The sequence below is a fragment of the Gossypium arboreum genome, chromosome 2 (assembly GCF_025698485.1).
Source record: "Gossypium arboreum isolate Shixiya-1 chromosome 2, ASM2569848v2, whole genome shotgun sequence".
In the NCBI taxonomy this organism is placed as follows: Eukaryota; Viridiplantae; Streptophyta; class Magnoliopsida; order Malvales; family Malvaceae; genus Gossypium; species Gossypium arboreum.
This window is the reverse complement of record NC_069071.1, coordinates 64,752,792-64,773,968: the sequence shown is the minus strand read 5'-3', so window position 1 is coordinate 64,773,968 and position 21,177 is coordinate 64,752,792. Positions and strand designations below refer to the sequence as shown.

Here is a 21,177-nt window from a genome sequence, read left to right as displayed (position 1 = left end):
GAATATACACATATGCATGCACATATATATAACTGATCTGACTTCTAGCCTTTCTTTTTAGGTTTCTTTTTTGCTTCTGGATAAAATGGTCATTCAGAAAAGAAAATGCATTGAATGATTGAAAGTAGAAACTAAAGATAAAAAAAAAGCATAAACAACCATGGTCAATACGAAGGGTTTATCATTCTATTTCCAACCAACAAAGAGCTTGGCAGTTGAAAAATACATAAGCAAAACATGTTCCTCACAAGTGAACAATTGTTCTGGAGTGAACCATACAAAACAATCAAAACAGGGTAACCTTCAGAGTGAGGCAGTACAGAAATTATACCTCAGTAGTCCGATGGAGAAATGACATCATCAATTTTCAAAATCATCTTTACAACTTGCGTTGCCAATAAGATCTGTTGCTGCTTCCCGATCAGTGTTTCAAAGACGTCTTGCTCCCGCATATCATTAGTCCCAACATCATTGCAGTCTATTCCATAGTGTGGATTATTCTCCTGCAGACAGATATAAGGAAAATGAAATTAATGATAATACTCCATTCTGTTGGGCTTGCAGAAGACCGAAGTTATCATCATACAAATTATAGTAATTACCTTAATTTGCTGAGATTTCACTGCTGATAGTGTCTCAATGGGTTGGAGTCCGCTATTCTCTGCCAGGGCCATGGGGACCGAGTCTAAAGCATCAGCAAATGCCCGGACTGCATACTACAGATAAAACCAAAAATTAGATATCATATAATTGCTCCAACAGAAAAGCATGTTATGTTATTTAGATGATTATATGTGCTTCTTCTTACCTGCTCAACTACTGGATATTTATCTGCAGCTGCCTCCACAGCAATTGAGCAAGAAATCTCAGCTGAGCCACCACCATAGACAATAGAATTGTTGCGAATGAGATTCCTGGCCACACACAATGCATCATGGATACTGCGCTTTGTCTCTTCTATCATCATCTTGTTTCCTAATGAATGATCATCAACCACAAAGGAAAGCTTTTATGAGACATATACGACTAATCCATCTCAATTCAGCTTGCATTACACCTTGGAATATTCTACCCTTTAGTTTAGACTCTACAGCATTATAAAGTTGAGAGCAACTCTATGTTATAATAAAACAACTGTAAATGGTCAGCCAGTTACATTGACCAGGAATAATGATGTCCAAACTGCAGCAGATAAATTGGATTACCAAGAAAAAGGAAGCAAGAAATCTCTTGGTGTGTCAAATTGTCATGTAAGTTTTATTCTTACATTATTCTTCAACCAAGTCATGTTCCTATTTGTTTATTTGGTTTTAAGTTCATCAGTAAAAACAGCCATGCTCTAAAACTGTCCAAGAAAATATTTTGGTACTAGATACTATCTCCAAGAATAAACCACCGAGTCATTACCATTGAGAGATTGGGTGGCATATTTTATAAACTATTTAGGAATGGGAAATTAAAAACAGAACTAATTCACTTAATTCACCAAGCATGTAGCCTTAAACCTAACCAAAATACAAAATCAAATTTTGACTGAACAAAGATGACTTGTTATTATCAATTGACCAAAAACCAAATAGAAGGGGGAGAGAATCTACCTCCACGAATAAATATGGTTACAGCCCTGGAATTTGCACAGTGTTCAATGTACAACATTTTATCTTTTGTGGTGCCAAAAGACTTCTCTCTGACCAAACCAGCCTAAAAAAATAAAATAACAAATAAGTGTTTCCTATAAGATCTAGATGCAAAGCCTGGGAATTAAGCTGAGATTTTAAAATGTAAATACTTCAGCAAACATATATTGCTAGTCCAAATTAGCAATTCTTTAGTTCTTAAAACTAAAAGTCATCAATTGTTAAATCATCTCACTTTAGCTTCAGCAGTTGTCCTCTACCTAATGCAAAAAAAACATTTTACTAGAGAGGAATTTATCCAGCACATATTTCTAAGCAATGTGATATACAAAACAATGGAGCAAATCATACCCTTCCCAACTTTTCTGGGGTCAACTCCTGGAACCTTGGTACAATCCTTCCACCTATGAAGATAAATATAATTAGATCGCTGATACATTGCACACTATATCAGCCGCTAAATCTTTATCTATCAAGAATTTGGCTGACATGTCCTTAAATGAAAATAAGCCATAATCAAAACAAACCCGTAGCTATTGCTATGAGCTCCAACTCCACACCACCAACCCATCTGACAGCAGGCAAGTTCCGGTGCATTAATAAATGATTTGCCTCATCATCAAACCCCCATTGACAGATAACCAAGGTGGCACCAACATCCTGCAACAACATTACTATCAGAACAAGTTGTCCACCTCAGAATTGCAACAATAAGACACCCGCTTCCCCATCTCCCCAAAGAGAATAATCTAAAGAAAGAAAGAATGTGAAAGATGAAAGATAAACCTAAATTGAGAAAGACACTCCACAGAACACAAGTCAGAAGCCATACCTTGCACTTCTGAACCATGTCATCAAAATACTTTTGCTCTTGCAGACGCAAAGTTTGAAACTTCTCCACCGTATCAATGTCTACCTTATGTTTGGTCTTTGGCTTAGGGGGCTCAAATGGGCAAGTTAATATGGCAATTTTTGCATCTTCAATTTGCTTTGGCATCTGTGGATGACTCATGTCCTTATCAACAGTGATTCCATATATTAGCTCAGTATCCTCCAATTTTCCCCAACTTTCCCTCAACCTTAATCATATCTAAATTGACATCTTTCCTCTCTAGATCAGCAACAGAAAGAACTGCTTTAACAGAAATCTCAGCCAAATGGTGCTTGCATCGGTTCACACTGCAAAACAACAAATCCTCTTCTCAATACTACCAAGTTTATGAACTGCTAGATGACAGAAAGAGCTAATTTAATTGAATGAAGTGCCACATGATTCAGTTGGTTCAATGGTCCTTCACAAACACCCTACCACAACCAAAACAACCCTGAAAATTTCTGATTTGCAAACACAATAAATCAACACAGATTTTACTTGAGGATGAGTAAGCCCAAATGATTACTGATCAAGATTAACCAATATCCTAGCAAGGTAAGGTGTTAAACAAACATTAGACACGGTGTTCTTGCCATACAAAACGATGCTACCACCTGGCATCTGTTTAACAGTTCCATGACAAAATTTGTTAAGGAGAATATTAATGGCACCTTTTACTGATCAAAGTATCATCTTAAGAAAAATCTTTATTCAATAGACTACAATACAAGAAGAAAAACTAAACAAATCGATTACATTTAACATCATACTAACAACACAACGCATCCACAACTATGTAATCCGATTTGGCAAATCCTAGTGGGGGAGATAGGATATTGCAAATAGAAAAAATATAGGATAGGATAATAGCATATACATATTAATTAACATTTAGACAGAAAAGCACCATCTTGAAACAAATTAGACATGATCATGCATTATGGCAATCCGAACATTGCTAAGGACAACAGGAAATGTAGAGTACAGAAATGGACAGGAAAAAGAGCTAGGAAATTTACATTTTTGAGGACAAAGTGGTCATGCATGTTTGAACCAAAGGCTCTATATTTGATGCTCCAAAATCAAACTTCTGAGATATGTGCTCCAAATGCTCAACGGCAATTCTTGAAGCCATTTCGTACCCCTCTGCAATTCGTATGGGATGAATCCCACGTTCCAATAACCGCTCTGCCTGCTCTAGAAGTGCTCCAGCCATAACAACAACACCAGTTGTTCCATCACCAATTTCGTAATCCTGACTCCGAGACAGTTCAACCATCAACTTAGCAATTTGGTTGTCAACATCCATCTGCTCCAATATTGTTGCCCCGTCATTTGCTGAAAAACATCCATGAAAAAGAAAAAAAAAAAAAAAAAAACACATCAGGGAACCTTGAACATGATCGGGCATATGACTTCACCAATAAATATAAATTACTTAACTTCACACATTTACTCCAGAAATATAAAGGTCACGAAACTCTCACCGGAAACATTACGCTTATAACTTTATGTTAGCAAAGTGTTATCTATACCAAAGCATCCAGTTCAAAAACTAGCAAGTTCAATAAAGTAACTACAAACGCTTAAAATTACCAATAAAGCATACATTCCTCTTCTCAAGTAGCTCACTTTAACTAAAGTCTCATTTGGAAGCTCAAACTCAAACAGATCCATAACCGAAAAATCGTTTTTAAGACCTAATCGAGAAACAAGAAGCCTAATGATCAAGCATAAATTTAGCGGGGGGCGGAATAAAGAAAGAGGTGGAAAGGAGTTAACTGATGGTAACATCGCCATCGGGGCTTTGGAGAATCTTATCCATGCCCTTGGGTCCGAGAGAGGTTCGGAGGATCCGGGCAACGGCTTTGCCAGCGGAAATGTTGGCTTTTTGGGCATCGATCCCTCTCAGCCTGGTTTTCTGGTCTTGCTCTTTGAGTATAATGAAGGGTCTCCCGTACTCATCGAAAGCCAACGCCATTTCCTCAAAGCTTTAGTTGCTGCTGCTTCTTTGAAGAGTTGAGAGTGAGAAAGAGGGTAAAATGTAAGCTCGCTTTTCGGCTTTTCTGTAATTTGAAAACCCCTAACTATCTTTTTAAGAAATTTCTTTTGGGCTTTCTTTGGTTGGGCTTAGCTCTAATTTGTCATATCGGGTTATCTCACAATACCCGCAAGTCTAATTATAATATTTATTAACATTAAAAGACGCAATATCTATACTAATAGTATTCAAATTGGTATTCAAGATAGGATAATAGTAAAGAAATTAAAATATATTATGAAAGTATGATTGATTAAGAAAAATTCTTTAATAGAAGGTGTTTTAAATCAAATTAAATAATTTAATCTTTTATCAAATACGCAGATAATATTGAGAATAAATTGCATTTTTTTTAGTTATAGGGATTAAATTGAATGTTGGATAATCAAGGAAGGACTCAATTATAATTAATAGGTGTTAGATAAATTTTAAAAAATTAATTAAACATTAAAAATTTAAGTTATAAAATATATTTGGTATATTTCTTAAAATTAAGTATAAAATATGATTATGAGTTTAATGAATTTAAATTTAAAATTTTAAAAGTAAAGTATTTACAGAATAATACTAAAAGAAATTAAATAAAATAGCAAACATACTTAAAATTTTAAATCACTGAAAATATTAAATTTTAGTTTATTTAATTTTTTTTCTGTAGGTTATAAAAAATACTAAGTTTGATGTCAAAGTAAAGAGGAAAAAAACAAAGCTAAAACTAAAATATGTCAAAAAGGTTAGATTTATTTTTTTTTAGCTTAAGATAATTAGTTTAAATTATATTATTATAATTAGATGTTTAATTTAGTTAAGATAGTTAGTTTCCCTGCGATTTACAGATTTAATTTAATTAATATAAAAATATATATTTTATATAGAATAAATTTATACATGGTATAAATTTTATAAATTTGAAATTAAAAATACATTTTATTTTTGATTGCAAATAGTTTATTAAAATTTTGAATTTGTTTGTTTGTAACATACTTTATTACATATATCTCACTTAATTTTAATTATTTCATATTTTCAAGTTTTGTAAAAACTTTGTAGAGTATTAAACTTTAAATATATATAAATTAATATTTTATAAATATTTTTATATTATTGTTATTTAAAAGTTTATTTGGATTGACGTCATTCACCAACGAGCTATAATATTTATCTTGATTCTTAAACTATAGCTTAATCTCCTAATTGCTTAAATTTTAATGCAAATTTTATTAATTTAAAGAATAAAAACTTTACTATTTCCTTTTTTTAAATATTTAGTCTTATATTTTGTTTATTTGCAGTGATATGTAATTTATTTCATTACATTTATTATTAATTTTAAACTATTTTCTATATGCATGTTAAAAGGTTTTACTTGTTTATTTCATTTCATTTATTATTGTATTATGCAAGTTTAATTACCGAAATGAAGGAATTTGACTCATTAATTGGTGACTACTTGTCACAAATATAAATATGTCACATAAGAAAATTACACTTTTTTAGGTAATGTATATGATTGAGAAATTAAATTAATAGGTTAGATAATAATTTAAATTTTATTTGAGATAAATAGGAGTTTAAATTGAATTAGGTAATTAGAGTTTTAATTTACATCAAATAATTGGGACTTTAATTAATAGGTTAAATAATAATTTAGATTTTAATTAAGATAATTAGGAGTTTAAATTAAATTAGGAGAATTAGGGTTTTAATTTATTTAAAATACTTAATAATTTATATAATAATTTAGATTTTTATTAAGATAATTAGGAGTTTAAGGTTTCTCAAGTTGCAGACTAATTGTTGGTTGGGTTGCCTGAACCAATCATGGGTTTCTCGGGTCAAATTTGACCTATTTGGTTTGAGATTTTATGCCCTTAAGGAAGTATTATCATTATTATGCTTGTAAATTTTCGAATAAATTGGGTTATATATAATTCTATAATTAAATTATTATTTTATATAATTATCATTAATGGTTTTGCACAAAAATAAAATGAACGGAGCAAATATTGGCTCATTAATTCCTAATATTTAACTAATACTAAGTTACATCATAAGAGTAAATTTTGATGTGGAAAGAAACTTATATTAGTAGGTAATCTAAAATGTTCATGGTATAATGACTCAAAAAGCATTTAATTCAAGGGACTATTATATTGTCTATTAAATCCAATTAAGAAGATACATTGTCTTGGGTACCAAAGCGAATGACTTCTAGAAAAATAGAGACATAAGAGTGATTCTCTAGATTGACAATGCATTGAGCAAGATCCAAGTTAAATTTGTCCTAGATCTATTTATGGATTTATTTACTTGTGACGTTCATAGTAGAGTCAATCATGAGAATGACTGACTATGTGTATGTAAATCATATACTTTGATATAATGAAAGCCTATGCTCAGTTGTTATCAAAGCCTAAAAAGTTGGTATGCTGGGTATATGACTTATGTATGACATGACTTCTTTTACAATAGTGAAATTCATAACTGAGTTAAAAGAGTAAATAGTATCCTTTTATTGACATTACATGGGTTATAAAAAAGGACATGGTCATGGGACAATCAACATGGATGAATTATTGTTATTACTATTTGTAGTGATAATATTTTTCATTGTGGAAGATGCAGTGCTTACCACAAGATAAAATAAGATAATATTGAGAGAATGATTTTAACCCAAAAATATTAAGAATATCCTATGAGAGTAACACACTAATGACAAGGTCACTGGACAAAGCATAAATCTAAGTTATTTTTGTAATGACATATTATAATGATCTAGATTCCAGTGGTGTTAAAAAATGCAATTTTAGAACCTCATTTTCGTAAAATAAGTCCATAAATATTAAATAGGGATATTTATGAAGTTAGTATATAGATATATTGTAACAATCCTAACCCGTATCCGTCACCAGAATAGGGTTACGGAGTATTACCAGAGTTTACAATACAAACAAACATAATTTCAAACATTTCATAACATATCAAAATTCATATAAAAAACCAATCAAAATCATACATATTGTCCCTTATACGAGCCCTCGAGGCCCAAAATACACATTAGAAACAAATCGGGACTAAATCGAGAACTCAGAGAATTTTTAGAAAAATATTAAAATTCTTCAAAGTTGCAGGGGTCACACAGCCAAGAGACACGCCTATGTCTTAGGCCATATGGGCATTCGAAATGAGGACACACGGTCGTGTCTCGGCCCGTGTCCATACCTGTGTAACTCTATGACTTAGTCACACAGTCAAGCCACATGTCCGTATGTTAAGTCGTGTACCCTTCGAAGTAACCTCACACGCCAGTGTGCCAGGCCGTGTGCTAGGCCGTGTAACAGCCTGATTTGCAACCCTTTTGAAAGCTACAGGGTACACACGACTGGGTCACCTGGCCATGTGTCACGCAAGGCTGAGACACATGCCCGTGTGTCTACCCGTGTGGACGAAAATAGGTTATTTTACATGTCATTGTTCTCACCCAATTTGGCATCAACTTACGTTCAAATTTGTGCACATAAACAAGTCATATTAAGGCATCTAACATAAGCATAATCAAGCCTTATACAAATGGTATGATCACATACAACCAATATGGCCTTAGACACCTTAAATGACAATTATAAACATGCTTAACCATGTATTCAATATAACCAAATGTTCAACTAACATGTATGCATATTTGCATCAATACATATCATGTAGATCACTTTACCAATACATACCAATTGATGTTAAACATGCCATTCAATTTCTCACATATATGCCTTACACAATAAGGTATCAATTCACAACCAATTCAACAACCCACAAAACACTTATACAAAATGCACATATAACTATCATTTTACCTTCCATCATTCAACCATTAATCAAACCACACATCAGCCAAATTAAGGCTACATATATACATACCAAAATATACCAAAACACAAGCCAAATCAAATGGCTATAATCTCAACAAAATATATAGGCCAACATTAGCCAAAATAACTTATACATGCTATTATAACCAAAATTAAACAACCGTAAGTACCAAAAGAGCCGATGGATAGTGTGATATAGCTCCGACAAGCTTCCAACCCGAATGAGTTTCCGATTCACTATAAAACACCAAAAATACACAGAGTAAGCATTTAAGCTTAGTAAGTTCGTATAACATAGAATTTAACTTACCATTTATTCACAAATAAGGTAAGTAATCAAAGCATATCCCAACATATATTGGCCAAATGCCTAAGCACATACACATTCAACCATGTTAGTCATGTAAACACATATATAAATCAAGTCATGGATGAGCTCAACAATTAATCAAATTCCTTACACATGTATCATCCATTTCATATACCTATATATCATGTAATATCATTTTCCATGTAATTCATGCTTATGCCTGTAATAGTTTGTACCGAACTCATAACATATCATATCAGATATTGCCCGTTGAACCATTTAGAATATCGTTGGATACTTGGGATAGCTCACACATAGTGTGCTAACTGTAATATGTTAATTCATGTACATGTATACTCATACGAGCTATGAATCGGTATACTCTCACGAGCTGTAAATCAGTAAGCTCATACGAGCTACAAATCGGTAAGCTCATACAAGCTGTGGCGTATCCGCAACACATGCAAGACCTTAACCAAATCGGTAACCCTAATGACATGTTATTTGTATCCTATAAATTCCTAAGGTTTAAATAGGGCTCAGTAATCGTCGTACGTCGTCGGATATGCAATCGGTATTTATACATGGAAATTATACAAATTACATACATATAATTCAATTAAAACATATAAATACTCAATTTAATTACACAAACTTACCTTGACGAGTACACGTAGATATGGAGGTGATTAATTCAATATTTTATTTTTGCCTCGATCTAACTCTGTACGAGGTCTGACTGGATCTATACGGATAAATTTAATCCAATTCAATATATTTCACATTCAATTTAGTCCAACACACATTTTTGACAAAATTATCATTTTGCCCCTATTCTTTTAAAATTCTTTGCAATTTAGTCCCTAAGCTCAAAAAATGAAATTCAAACAATTTAACCCTTACCCAAGGCTAGCCAATTTTTTCACATGCTTATGTAGCCCACATATTTCAAAAATTCACAAATTTACCATGAATTAATCACATTTTTCAATTTAATCCATATTTGACAATTTTACTAAAAATTCCTTTACAAAAGTTGTTTATCTACAAAAAACCATTTATTTTCTATCATCAAACTTCAAAACTCAAGCATGCTCATTAATGGTAAAGCCCTAATAGTTTTACAATTTTACAAATTAGTTCCCGAGCTAGCTAGATTAAGCTACAACGATCCTAGAAACATAAAAATCATTAAAAATGAATTAAAAATCACTCACCAATTGAGCTTGCAAGCTTGGCCGAACCTAACTATGGTTTCTTCAAGTTAGAATCGGTTGAAGAAGAAGCTAACAGATGATAACTTGTTTTGGTTTTATTTATTTTAACATTAATTACCTTTTTTTTACTAATTTAACCTTTAATAACTTTAAAAATTACACAAATGCCAAGCCAATATATTCCACTAACTCACTTATGGTCTAATTAGCATATATGGACCTCCACTTTAATGTTCTATAGCTATTTAACACCTTTAGCTATTAGAACACAACTTTTGTACTTTAAGTGATTTAATCCTTTTTTATCAAATTAAGCATGTAAATAGTAAAATTTCTTAACGAAAATTTTATATGGTATTTCTATCATGTTGTAGGCCAAAAAGTAATAATAAAATAAATTTTTTGTCTTCGGATTTGTGGCCATAAAACCACTGTTCCAATTTCACTAAAAACGAGCTTGTACATATATTGAAATTCTGTTAAGTAATTTATTTGAAAATGTGGTTAATTAAGGCCTAAAGACTAAATTGCAAAATTTTAATCGATATAGAATTTTAATTAGGAAAATGCTTGAGGACTTAGATAAAAACTATCCAAGGAATTTTAATCGATATGTGTCCAGTTGTGGCATTCTTTACTAAGATTCTGTGTTCGGGTCGGATATTGAGTGTTACAATAACAATTCTATTGGTTTCTATAAGAGAGATAGTTCTAGTTTCCTACCGAAAGTAAGAAAATTATTTCTTGTTTTGTGTTTGATTTGAAATTGTTCAAATTTTCCATTTCGATTTTTTAAAATTTTTTAAAATTTTAAAGGTAAAATTGCACTTCATCCCTTTGAATAGTGGAAAATTTTTTATTTAATCATTTCAAAATTATAAAAATATATGTTAAACTTTAATCGTTTAAAGTTTAGATGATAGGGGGTAAGTGTTAGAGGTTAAGGGGTAGAAGTTTAGGGTTTATGTTTTATGGCTTAGAGTTTAGGGGTTAAGAGTTAGGGTTTACGGTTTATGGGGTTTAAGGTTTAAGATTTAGGTGTGTATGGGTTTTAGGGTTAATGGGACATAGGTTAAGAGTTAAGGGTTAGGGATTTAGGGTTTAGGATAATTAGTGTGAAAAATATATGTTAAAATTTGAAATACTATTTTTAAAATAATTTTAAAGTTTTTTGGGTATATGACTGATTGTTTTTAATCTATATATTAAATAATTTCAAATTTTAAAGAATTAAAATTTTAAAAAAATTTAAGATTTCAAATTTTATCTAATTCTTTTAAATATTAGTTAAATTTTAAAAATTATTTATTTAAATAAAAAATTAAAATACTATTACTTAAAATAATTTTAAAGTTTTTGGGTATATAAGTGATTGTTGGTGCACGTTGAATGATATTTTGATTAAAAATGGGAAACCAAATTTCAATCTCTATTCTCTAAGATTGAATATTCAAATTATATATAATCATGTAATGTTTTAATCAAAAGTTAATAATATTAACTATTTGGATTAATTAATAATATTATAAAAATATATAGACTAAATGCAAAAAATCTAAAATTTAAATATATTAGAGAGACCAAATTAAAATTTAACCATTTTAGTAAATAATAATAATAATAATAATAATAATAATAATAATAATAATAAAAGAAAAAAAAGAAAGAAAAAATTATTGGGCTACATACTTAGTGGTGTTTTTTAAAAACGCCGCAAAAAATATGAATTACCGTCGTTTTCATAAAAACGAAACAAACATCTCTTAATAGATTAAAAAGGGCGTCATTTTTTTGAGCCCCAAATTCCCTCCAAATCCTCTAAAATTTCTCCCAATTCAATATCCTCAAATTGGTTTCCCAAAATCCCCAAATCAAAATACCTTTGATTTTCGCCGAAGTCCCTTTGATTCTCTTTTTTTTTTTCATTTTAATATTCACAGTACACTCCATCACTCACATCCACTGATTCTCACTGCTTTTGCAGTATCCATATCTCAAAATCAATTCTACGCAGTGTTTTAGTTACCCACTGAACGTCGACTGCAACTCTCTATTTTGTACTTCCAATATATTGATCTGTGTTTGAAGATATGGCAGAAGCGACTGTTTTAGTGATCTTGGAGCAGATGACTGCAATCACCATTGATAAAGCAATCAAAGCACAGAGTCGGTGCAAGGTCTTTGAGAAAGAGGTGAAAAGGCTTGAAACCAATTTTAAAGCACTCGAGTTGGAGCTTGAAGATGCAGAGGAGAAAGAATACGTGGACAAACGGGTTAAACTTTGGTTAGACAAGTTCAGAGATGTTTCTTATGACATGGAAGATGTATTAGATGAGTGGGAAACTGCAGTTCAGCAGTTGCAAATAGATCTTTTTGGCTCTGCTTCTATTCGTAACTGGAAGGTATGCCCCTTTGTTTCATGTTTTTCTTCAGGTTCTCAAGTTGTCAAGCGTTATAATATTGCTACCAAAATAAAGGAAATCAATGAAGAAGTAGATGAGATTGTTAAAGACAAAGTTAGGTTTGAGTTGATAAAAAGAAAAATCAACCAACCCAAACGTCCAGAAACTATTTCTTTTGTGGATGTTTCAGAGTTAATTGGTCGAGATGCAATGAAAGAAGAGATAATCAGCATTTTGCTATGTGATGAAAAGTGTAGAAATGTTCCCATTATCACTTTAGTCGGGATGGGAGGGATAGGGAAAACCGCTCTAGCCCAATTGATTTATAATAATCATAGAATTCAGACTCATTTATTAAAAGGATAACCACAAGCAATAACTTGAGACTCTTTATCAGTTTGTATATGTGTGTGGATTGGGACATTTTTATATTTATATGAACCGTGCTTCTTATTTTTCAACTTATAATGCAGCTTAGTGAGGAGGAAATAGTAGAGATATATGGCACAAGACATATTGGCCGTGACCAGGCATACCGTCTGGTGGGCTTGATGGACTTTTTCTGCTTCAGTGAGGTTGGTTTATCAGTAGTTGCATTGTTTGTATGCAAAGGAAGGCTGAGTTTCCATTGAGGTTTGATTTGTAGCATTGACATAGGATCTGGTATGGGTATGGGTGGCTCCTTCATTACATGTGATATCTATGTAACAATATTTTACATGTACATCTAAATAAAATGAAAAGGTAGGCTTTCAAATATGTAAGTCGCATGATGTGTGTTTGTCAAAGCATCATAGTCAGATGGTGGTGTTTGGGCAAAGAGGCTTCCGACAAAATGCTTACACACATGTTACCTCTTTTCTTTTTTCCGCTGTGTTTCTTCTTCATGTTAATGTTTTTGATGAAAAAATATAATAACATCTCTTTTTAATATATATGATGAATGTGAAAATTTCCTCTATCAATTTGCCTATCCATACTGATATGGATAATACATCTTTTAGGCTTGTTAAATTGCATTATCAGGCTTCTTTCTTGAAAATATTTGCCTTTTATGATAAGCACATATTTTGTTCTATTTTTAATTTCCTGATTTTTTTTTCTTTTATCATTTTTTTAGGCATGTCTCATTGTTGATATGGTGCAATATTTCGTTGATGCTAAACTAGAATTTAATTCCTGCTATATATATGAAGATGTTAATAATGCAATTCAGCATGTTCATCATAGTGGTTTGATGCATAGAGGAATTCTATCTGATCCTCATCGATATCTTGTAAAAAATATAAGTTCTAATAGTTATGTTTTGGTTATTTTTAAGTTGCTTAGTTGCAAAGAAAGGCTTCTCTAAAGTTTGACATGTCATCTATGAAATATTTTCTTTCCTCTTAGGAATACTAACCTACCATTTTTGGTGTATGTTTCAGGGCCAGCTTTTACAGTTTATTAGGATATTAAAGGAGAAGGGAAAAGACTTTTCTTGCTGACAAATTCACCGTATTACTTTGTGGATGGAGGGATGCAGTTTATGTTGGAGGTAATTTACATTGCATTAGTATTGATGCCTTCTTATTTTGTAGTTTTTGGTCCATTTTTGAAGCAAATTGCCATTCATGCCCTTTTTGTTTGAAATTAAGATTCATTGCTATTTCTAAGAGTAAAAAGACATAGTTAATGGCAATATTGTTTAAACATATTCAATATCATTTGAGAAAGTCATTCAATGATGATCGTTGAATCTGCCATCATATTTTACATTGGTTTCATTAACTTCTTCTTCTTGTTGATTTAAAAAAAACTTATTATTATTAATAACTTTATGGTGCATAAAAACATTCACACAATTATTTAGCAAATTGTAGAGAGGACCTTTTAAAATATATGATATGTTTAATCAAAAGAACTCAAGTCTATGTAACCTCAGTTCTCTCCCTGCCCCAAGAATATCTTCAGATTCTACACAGAGAAAATAATATTGCACATGAAAGGTGTTTAAAGTGAATTGTTTTTTAATATTTAATAATGTATTTGCATGTGCATATGATTTGAATTGGTAAGGTTTGGTAGTGTCTAATTTGGATCTATTATGCACATAATATCTCAAGAATCAACTTTCAAATTTTTTGGTCACTTTAATCATTTTGCTATAATTGTGCACATTTAATGTGTCAGTCTTATTCCATTCTTAGTTTCATGCTTAGTTTCAAAACCATTTACTTTTTTTTTTCTTTTATTAAAAGGATAAACAATATTTCTATTGTGCATTTCTGTGCGAACTATTTAATTAATGTTTTTGTTATGCAAGTTCTTTTGCCTGGATTGTGGATTTCAACATATTTTGTTTAGTGGTCTATGTGAACTTATTGAATGAGCTAGTATTTGAACTAAATAGCTTTTATTCAATCTTGTGAGGTCATAGTGAGGAGCTTCTCACAAGATATCCAAGAAGGAAGATAAAGAAACTGCAATAACGGTATGCTCTTAAGAGTGACTTTCTTTAATTGTATTCATTTGACATATAGCTTCCTCGAAATGTTTATCCATTAGTGTCATCCATCATTCTTTCCTTTTACTACTTAAGCACCGATCAAAGTATTGCTATCATGTTCCCAAAGACATCTTTTTTACAATAGCACATTGATACTATGATTTTAGAGGATTAGTTGGGGCCTTGGGACTTTGGGTTGCTGTTATTCTGAATTGATTTGGAAGGGAAATGATCTCACCCCAAAATTACCAACGGTATCGCACTATCTGAATAGGTTGGTAAATACAAAGTTTAGTGTTGGATGATTGAACATCAATAAGGTTGAATTTGAAGATAATTATAGCCTAATATATTTTCTTTTCTGAATGGCATTGACCCTAAATATCTCAATAGATGTGTAAGTTTACACTTTCTTGTTCTTTGTATTTTGCATGCTAATATGTCGGGTTTGTTGATTATGTCAGGATATGGCTACTAAAGTAGATGTTGAAGGGAAACCGAATAAGGTATCAAATCTCCATTGTAGCAACGATGAACCTGTTTAGAGTAAAATGCTTATTTTCATTGTTGATTAATTATTGAAAAATCCTTAAGATCCCGGTGATATATAAGATTTGCATTTTATAGTTCAGTGTAACAATTTTGAACATCATTTTTCAGTGAAAGGAATAAAGTTGGTATTTATTGTTTGCTGTAAAGTTGGTATTTATTATTTGTTGTTTTTTATTGGTAGAAAATTTTTCAACTGAATTTTATTTAAACTATCGTAATAAATTGAATTTCAGCACATTATTTATAAGAAACTAATTTCATAGGGAGCGCTACAGTTAATATTACTATACGCTACAGTTTTGCATTAGAACAGTTAATAATTGCATGCACTTTTATGATAGTCATTTAAAAAACTCAAAAACCTCATAGAAATTGCCTTATCCCTCAGAGTTTGTTTTTTTATTACTTTTCCATACATTATTTTTACCTGCTTGTGTTTGAAGTTGAGAAAATTTCTCTAGGACGAGTTAGGGGTGCATAGCTGAGTTACAATATGGGTGTATGATTTGTATTAAATTGGTCTTTACCATTGAAGTTGATATCCTTTTCAATCCTTAGGAATGAAAACAATTTACAAATTATTTATATTCATCAATTAAATAACAGCCAAAAATTGATTGCTGTAAGGGATAAGTTTTTTTTTTTATATTTTTCATGACTTTTATAATATTTTATAATATATTTTTTTTAAATTTTATGACCTTTAGCGGTGTTTTTGGGAAAAGCGTCGCTAAAGGTCATGATCTTTAGCGGCGTTTGTAGAAAAAGTGCCGCTAAAAGTCTTGACTTTTATCGGCGTTTGTAGGAAAAGCGCCGCTAAAGGTCTTGACTTTTAGCGGCGTTTGTGGGGAAAGCGTCGCTAAAGGTCATGACCTTTAGCGGCATTTTTTAGATAAACGCCGCTAAAGTTTGCGGCGTTTTCTATAGCGGCGTTTTTTGTGGCGCTTGCAAAAAAATCCATAAATAGTTTTAGCGACGCTTAAAAGCGCCGCTAAAAGCCTAAAAAATGCCGCTAAAAGTCAGTTTTGCTGTAGTGTGTACTTACTAAGCTCTTTAAGCTTAACGCGTTAGTTGTTTTAAACGAGTAGGTAAAGGACCTAGTCTGAGAAGCTTGAAGCTTTATTCAGGAGTATCGCATCACCATCCAAGAGTTAAGCTTGTATATTAGTTATTTTGGTTAATATTGGCATGTACATAAATACTTGGTTAATTTGAGAATTTTTAAATATTTTGACTTATAAAATCAAGTTCCATTTGAATAATATTTAGACGTTTTGTGTAGCCTTTGATTTATAAATTGATTGGAATTTGTTTGGGGCTTGATTTTGCGCTAATATAAGTTTTGAAAATGTTCTAAATTGATTTGAAACTTATTGATACCATTTGGTGTTGTTTGAGGATGCTTTTAAGTGTTTTTGGTCTAAATTTCAACTTTAATGGCCCAAAGTCGAGTACCCTTGTCAAAGGTTTCGCACCCCGAATCAACAAAATGTTCCCTAGAATAGTATAGGGACCTATGTTTGAACCCCAAGGCCTTATGTAAAACTAAACATCGATAATATAAATATAGAATGACCTCAAAGCAATAAGAAAGAAAAATAAAACACACAGATTTATGGTAGAAACCCTTTTAGGAAAAAATCACGGGCAGAGGAGAAGAAACTTCACTAATGTTGAAAATCGAATGATACAGATTTTTGAATACATCTATTTAAAAGTTAAAAAACCTTATTCTAATCAATATAAAATAGAAGAAGCGTAGTTCTATACGAATTCTACTTATGCCGAATGTTCACACCATGGGGGCCTCGGCCTTAAGCCCTCCACAAATCCCTTAATTTTAGCACTATATTATTTCTTTAACAAGGATTCAAGTCACATAACTCTAACACCTTAGGCACCGATATCTTGGGTCCTAGCACTGTTTTATGGAAAATGAGCCCCCAAGGCTTGTATATGGTTCTAGACACCTCTGAACAACCTTAAATTGATTCAAAATGATTTTTACAAGATTTTAAAACTTAAAATTGATTGTATGTATTTTATATAATTTTATAAAAATGTTTTCTAAACTAATTTGTTAACTAAATTCGAGAATTTTGACATGAAAGTGGTTCGGTGACATCTTCCATCTATACCAATCATCGCAACGGATGAGAAGTGTTAAATAGTAGTTCTCATCCACATGGACCTCCTCTAGATCCAACAACAACTCCCCCTCTTCCTTCTCATGTAACAGTAGCCTTTAGAACTCCTAATCCATATCAATAACAACTGGGCAAAAAGAAAGAATCTAGAGGTAAGACAAATTTGCATGAGATCAAATGTAACACCCTAAAAATTTGAATGTCTGATAGCTAAATTTTGTTATAATTAAGTCTATCTATCTATGGTTAAGTGCTTTGTTTGTGTGGTTGAGATCGGGGGTTTGAGTCTTCTTTCTTGAATTTTTATTGTTGTTTTGGTTTAACCCCTATCCTTGAACTCTCGAGTTAAGTTTATTTATGTGTTAACTTGTGTCAAAGATGAGCCTAATGGTTCAATGGTTAAGAATCTGTATACTCTCTGGTCTTGTGTTCAAATCCCTGTGTAGGTAATAAAGAATATATATTTTTTATGCTATATGTAAAGTTAATTTTATTTTAAGTTAATAAATGTTTTTTTAGTTTCTTAAAACATACCCGTTCCCTAAAACGATTTCTTCTTCTTTACTTGTTTTATTTTTTTCCTTTATTTTCTTTTTTCTTTTTTACTCTTTTACTTCAATTGTGTTTCACGTTTCGCTGGTTATATCAATTTTGGTTGAATCCATTCGTTTATGCGTTCTAAGTTTGTTTGTGCCATCAATTGTTCACTCAGATTAAGTAAGTGTTTATATTTTGTTCTTTTTGCTTGAGTATAATAATTGTCAAGGTTTTGGTCTTTCGCTAAAATGAATTTTTGACTTGCATAAGTTTTTGTTAGACGAAGTTATCCGAAGTAACATTCTTTCAAAGTCGTAGAATTCGTGTAATTGCGGTGTTGCTTGAGGGTAAGTGCTTAATTTTGACTTGGGGTTTCTATTGAAGTTCTTCGACGTAGTTAGGATATTTTAGGTTAATTATGTCTAAATTGGTTAATTGATCATCGTTTTAAGTTTCAGAATCGTCTGCACTACTTCTACAACAAATCCATAACAGGTGTGTAACAAAAACCCGAAGTCTTGCAAACGACAGAAGCCGAAAACCATGGTTGTCGATGCCACACGATTGTGTGATAGCCCGTGTAACTCACTATTTTGAAGTTAGAGTCACATGGGCCAAGGGTACGAGCTTGTGTCCAGGCTGTGTATCTTACTATTTTGGAATTAGAGTCACACAGGCCAGGGACACGGGCGTATGTCTAGGCTGTGTAACTCACTGTTTTAGAATTAGAGACACACTGGCCAAAGACACGGGAGTGTGTCCAAGCCATGTGAGATGTATTTTGGGTCTTGAGTCACTCGAACGTGTGCTATGTCTGTGCTAGACCGTGTAACTCATTATTTTGGGCAACATAGGTATGTGTTAGACCGTGTGACAGGTCGTGTGTGACACTGAAGTGGGTCACACAAGCGTGTGAATCACACGGGCCAGCTATCCAGGCCGTGTGAATCCACACGGGCGTGTGGGCCAAAAATTAAGATTTTTCTCTAGGGTCGTAATCGTTGTTCGACTCGAACATAGGCCTACTGTAGGGTCATATAATCTGAACTAGACAATGTAATCATCATCAGATGATTTGTTGTTGAATAATCTGTTATTTCATGTAAATATTTGATATGAAATCTGATAAGTAAGTGTGATAGCATAACATGAACATGATCTGAATTTGTACTACTATATACCCATATCTGATATCTGTTAAATTTGCATTTGCATTAGGTTAGGATTGTGAAAAGGAGGAGATGTGGGCAGTTTAATAATCTACCGAAATTGGTGGCTAAGCCACAAACATATATTTGACTTTGACGATTTATCACATTCTGATCTAACAACTAAGCTGTAATTATTTTGAAATGTGACACATAGTCACTATGCGGTGTGTAGGGATGGATGGGTACTTGATACCTTATATGGTGTGTAGGGATGGGGAGATAGTGTGTAGCGGTTAGGGGGTAAGAATCTACATCTGAATCTGAAATGTTCTGTAATTGTATTTGACGTTTTCTGTTTCTATATCTGAATCCGAGAATTTACTAGTTAATGAAAACCAAAATCACATCTATTATGTTACTTATTAATCATAAATGTAAGCTACACATTGAGTTGTAAACTCATTTAGTCTATTTGTTAGTTTACAGGTAACCCATAGGTTTAGGCGAGTCGGCGAGGTAGAAGCTCGGTCATCTTTATTTTAGTTATCTACTGTGTAATCTAAACTTATATTATCGTGTGTTTTTATTTTGGATGACTGGTTATAAGTTTGGATTTTCACATTTGGTTTAACTACTTAAATGATTTTCGACTATTAAAATTTGAATGGTTAAAGGTTGGATTTTTCTGAAATTATTTGATATAGCTCTCCAAACTTGGTCTTAACGTTTAGGTCGGGTATAAGGTGTTACATCAAATTTTATATTATATTATTATTCTTTTTATTTTATAAATAATTTTAAAATATATGTTTTATGACTTTTACATATCCTTGTGTATCATCTAATATAAATAATAATTTATACTTTAATCAATGGGTTATCAAACCAAAATCAATTATAAAATAGGAGAAAAATTTTATCTTTACCAACACAACAAAAGAATAGTTAATAATATTTACATTTTATTATTTTATCAATAATATTTTAGAAAAAATATTTTTTACAATATTTTATATTATTTTATTTCTTTCACTAACATACTAGGTATACCGTAGAACTAATATTTATATTAATATCTTTGATTAAATTTAGTGTCATTAAGTTAAGTAATATCAATTTATTGAAAATTGACTAAATAATCATTTTTTTAAAACTTAACTAATATAAGAGGGAATTTATGTTTTAAGTTACCACACAATTGTTAAAAACACACATAGTAAATATGCCATGATCTAATTTATACTATTATTAAAATAAATTTAATTAAGTGTTATGGAATAACTACACATCAATCCAATTAAATGAAAAAGCTCCAACTTTAATATATAATATTAAATGAATTTAGGGTAATCTATAAAATAGTCACTTTTATTTGCCTCAAGTTACATTTTAGCCACTTATGTTTAAAATGTTGCGTTTTAGTCACTTATGTTATTATTTTGTTACGAAGTGATCACTCTACCATTAAATTTCGTTATCTCTCTAACGGTAATTGTAGGTGGCAGTCCAACTAGATTTTAGGTACCATTTTAGATTTCTAAATAGGATGAAAATAAATTTTTAATTAAAAAAATTTAATTAATTAAAATTTTCAAACCTAAACCTTAACTAAAAAAACTGTTCATCTCCTTTTTTTAATTTTTCTTCTGTCTCTTATTTTTTTCAATGGTTTTTTTTCATTTGACTGGAAAAACTATTATTAAGATCAAAATAGTTGAAATCAACAATAAGAAAGAATAATCTAGAATACCCACAAAGAGATTGTGAACATACAAGTTGATTCAGATCAGAAAAAATTTGATTGAGAAACTAATTATTCAAGAACTGTGAAAGAACTAGAAAGTATAATAATTAGGAACAAGAACAGTGAAAGTAATAGCCCTTTTTTGAAAATTTTAAAATTAGCTTGGATGAAACATGTTTCTGGTTGCATTTTATGAGATGTCTACTGATGC

The 21,177-nt window shown here is 31.4% G+C and overlaps 1 protein-coding gene across 1 annotated transcript; it reads right to left on the bottom strand.

Annotated features, from left to right (window-relative positions):
* Positions 1-164: 164 nt before the first annotated feature.
* Positions 165-4,612, bottom strand: LOC108467030 (T-complex protein 1 subunit epsilon). Its single transcript, XM_017767487.2, is given in 10 exon segments — positions 165-503; positions 603-716; positions 809-975; positions 1,599-1,701; positions 1,989-2,041; positions 2,165-2,297; positions 2,470-2,701; positions 2,703-2,816; positions 3,531-3,849; positions 4,294-4,612. Coding segments are annotated over 10 exon segments (1,605 nt in total). The 5' UTR covers positions 4,493-4,612; the 3' UTR covers positions 165-332.
* Between the last annotated feature and the right edge of the window lie 16,565 nt (positions 4,613-21,177).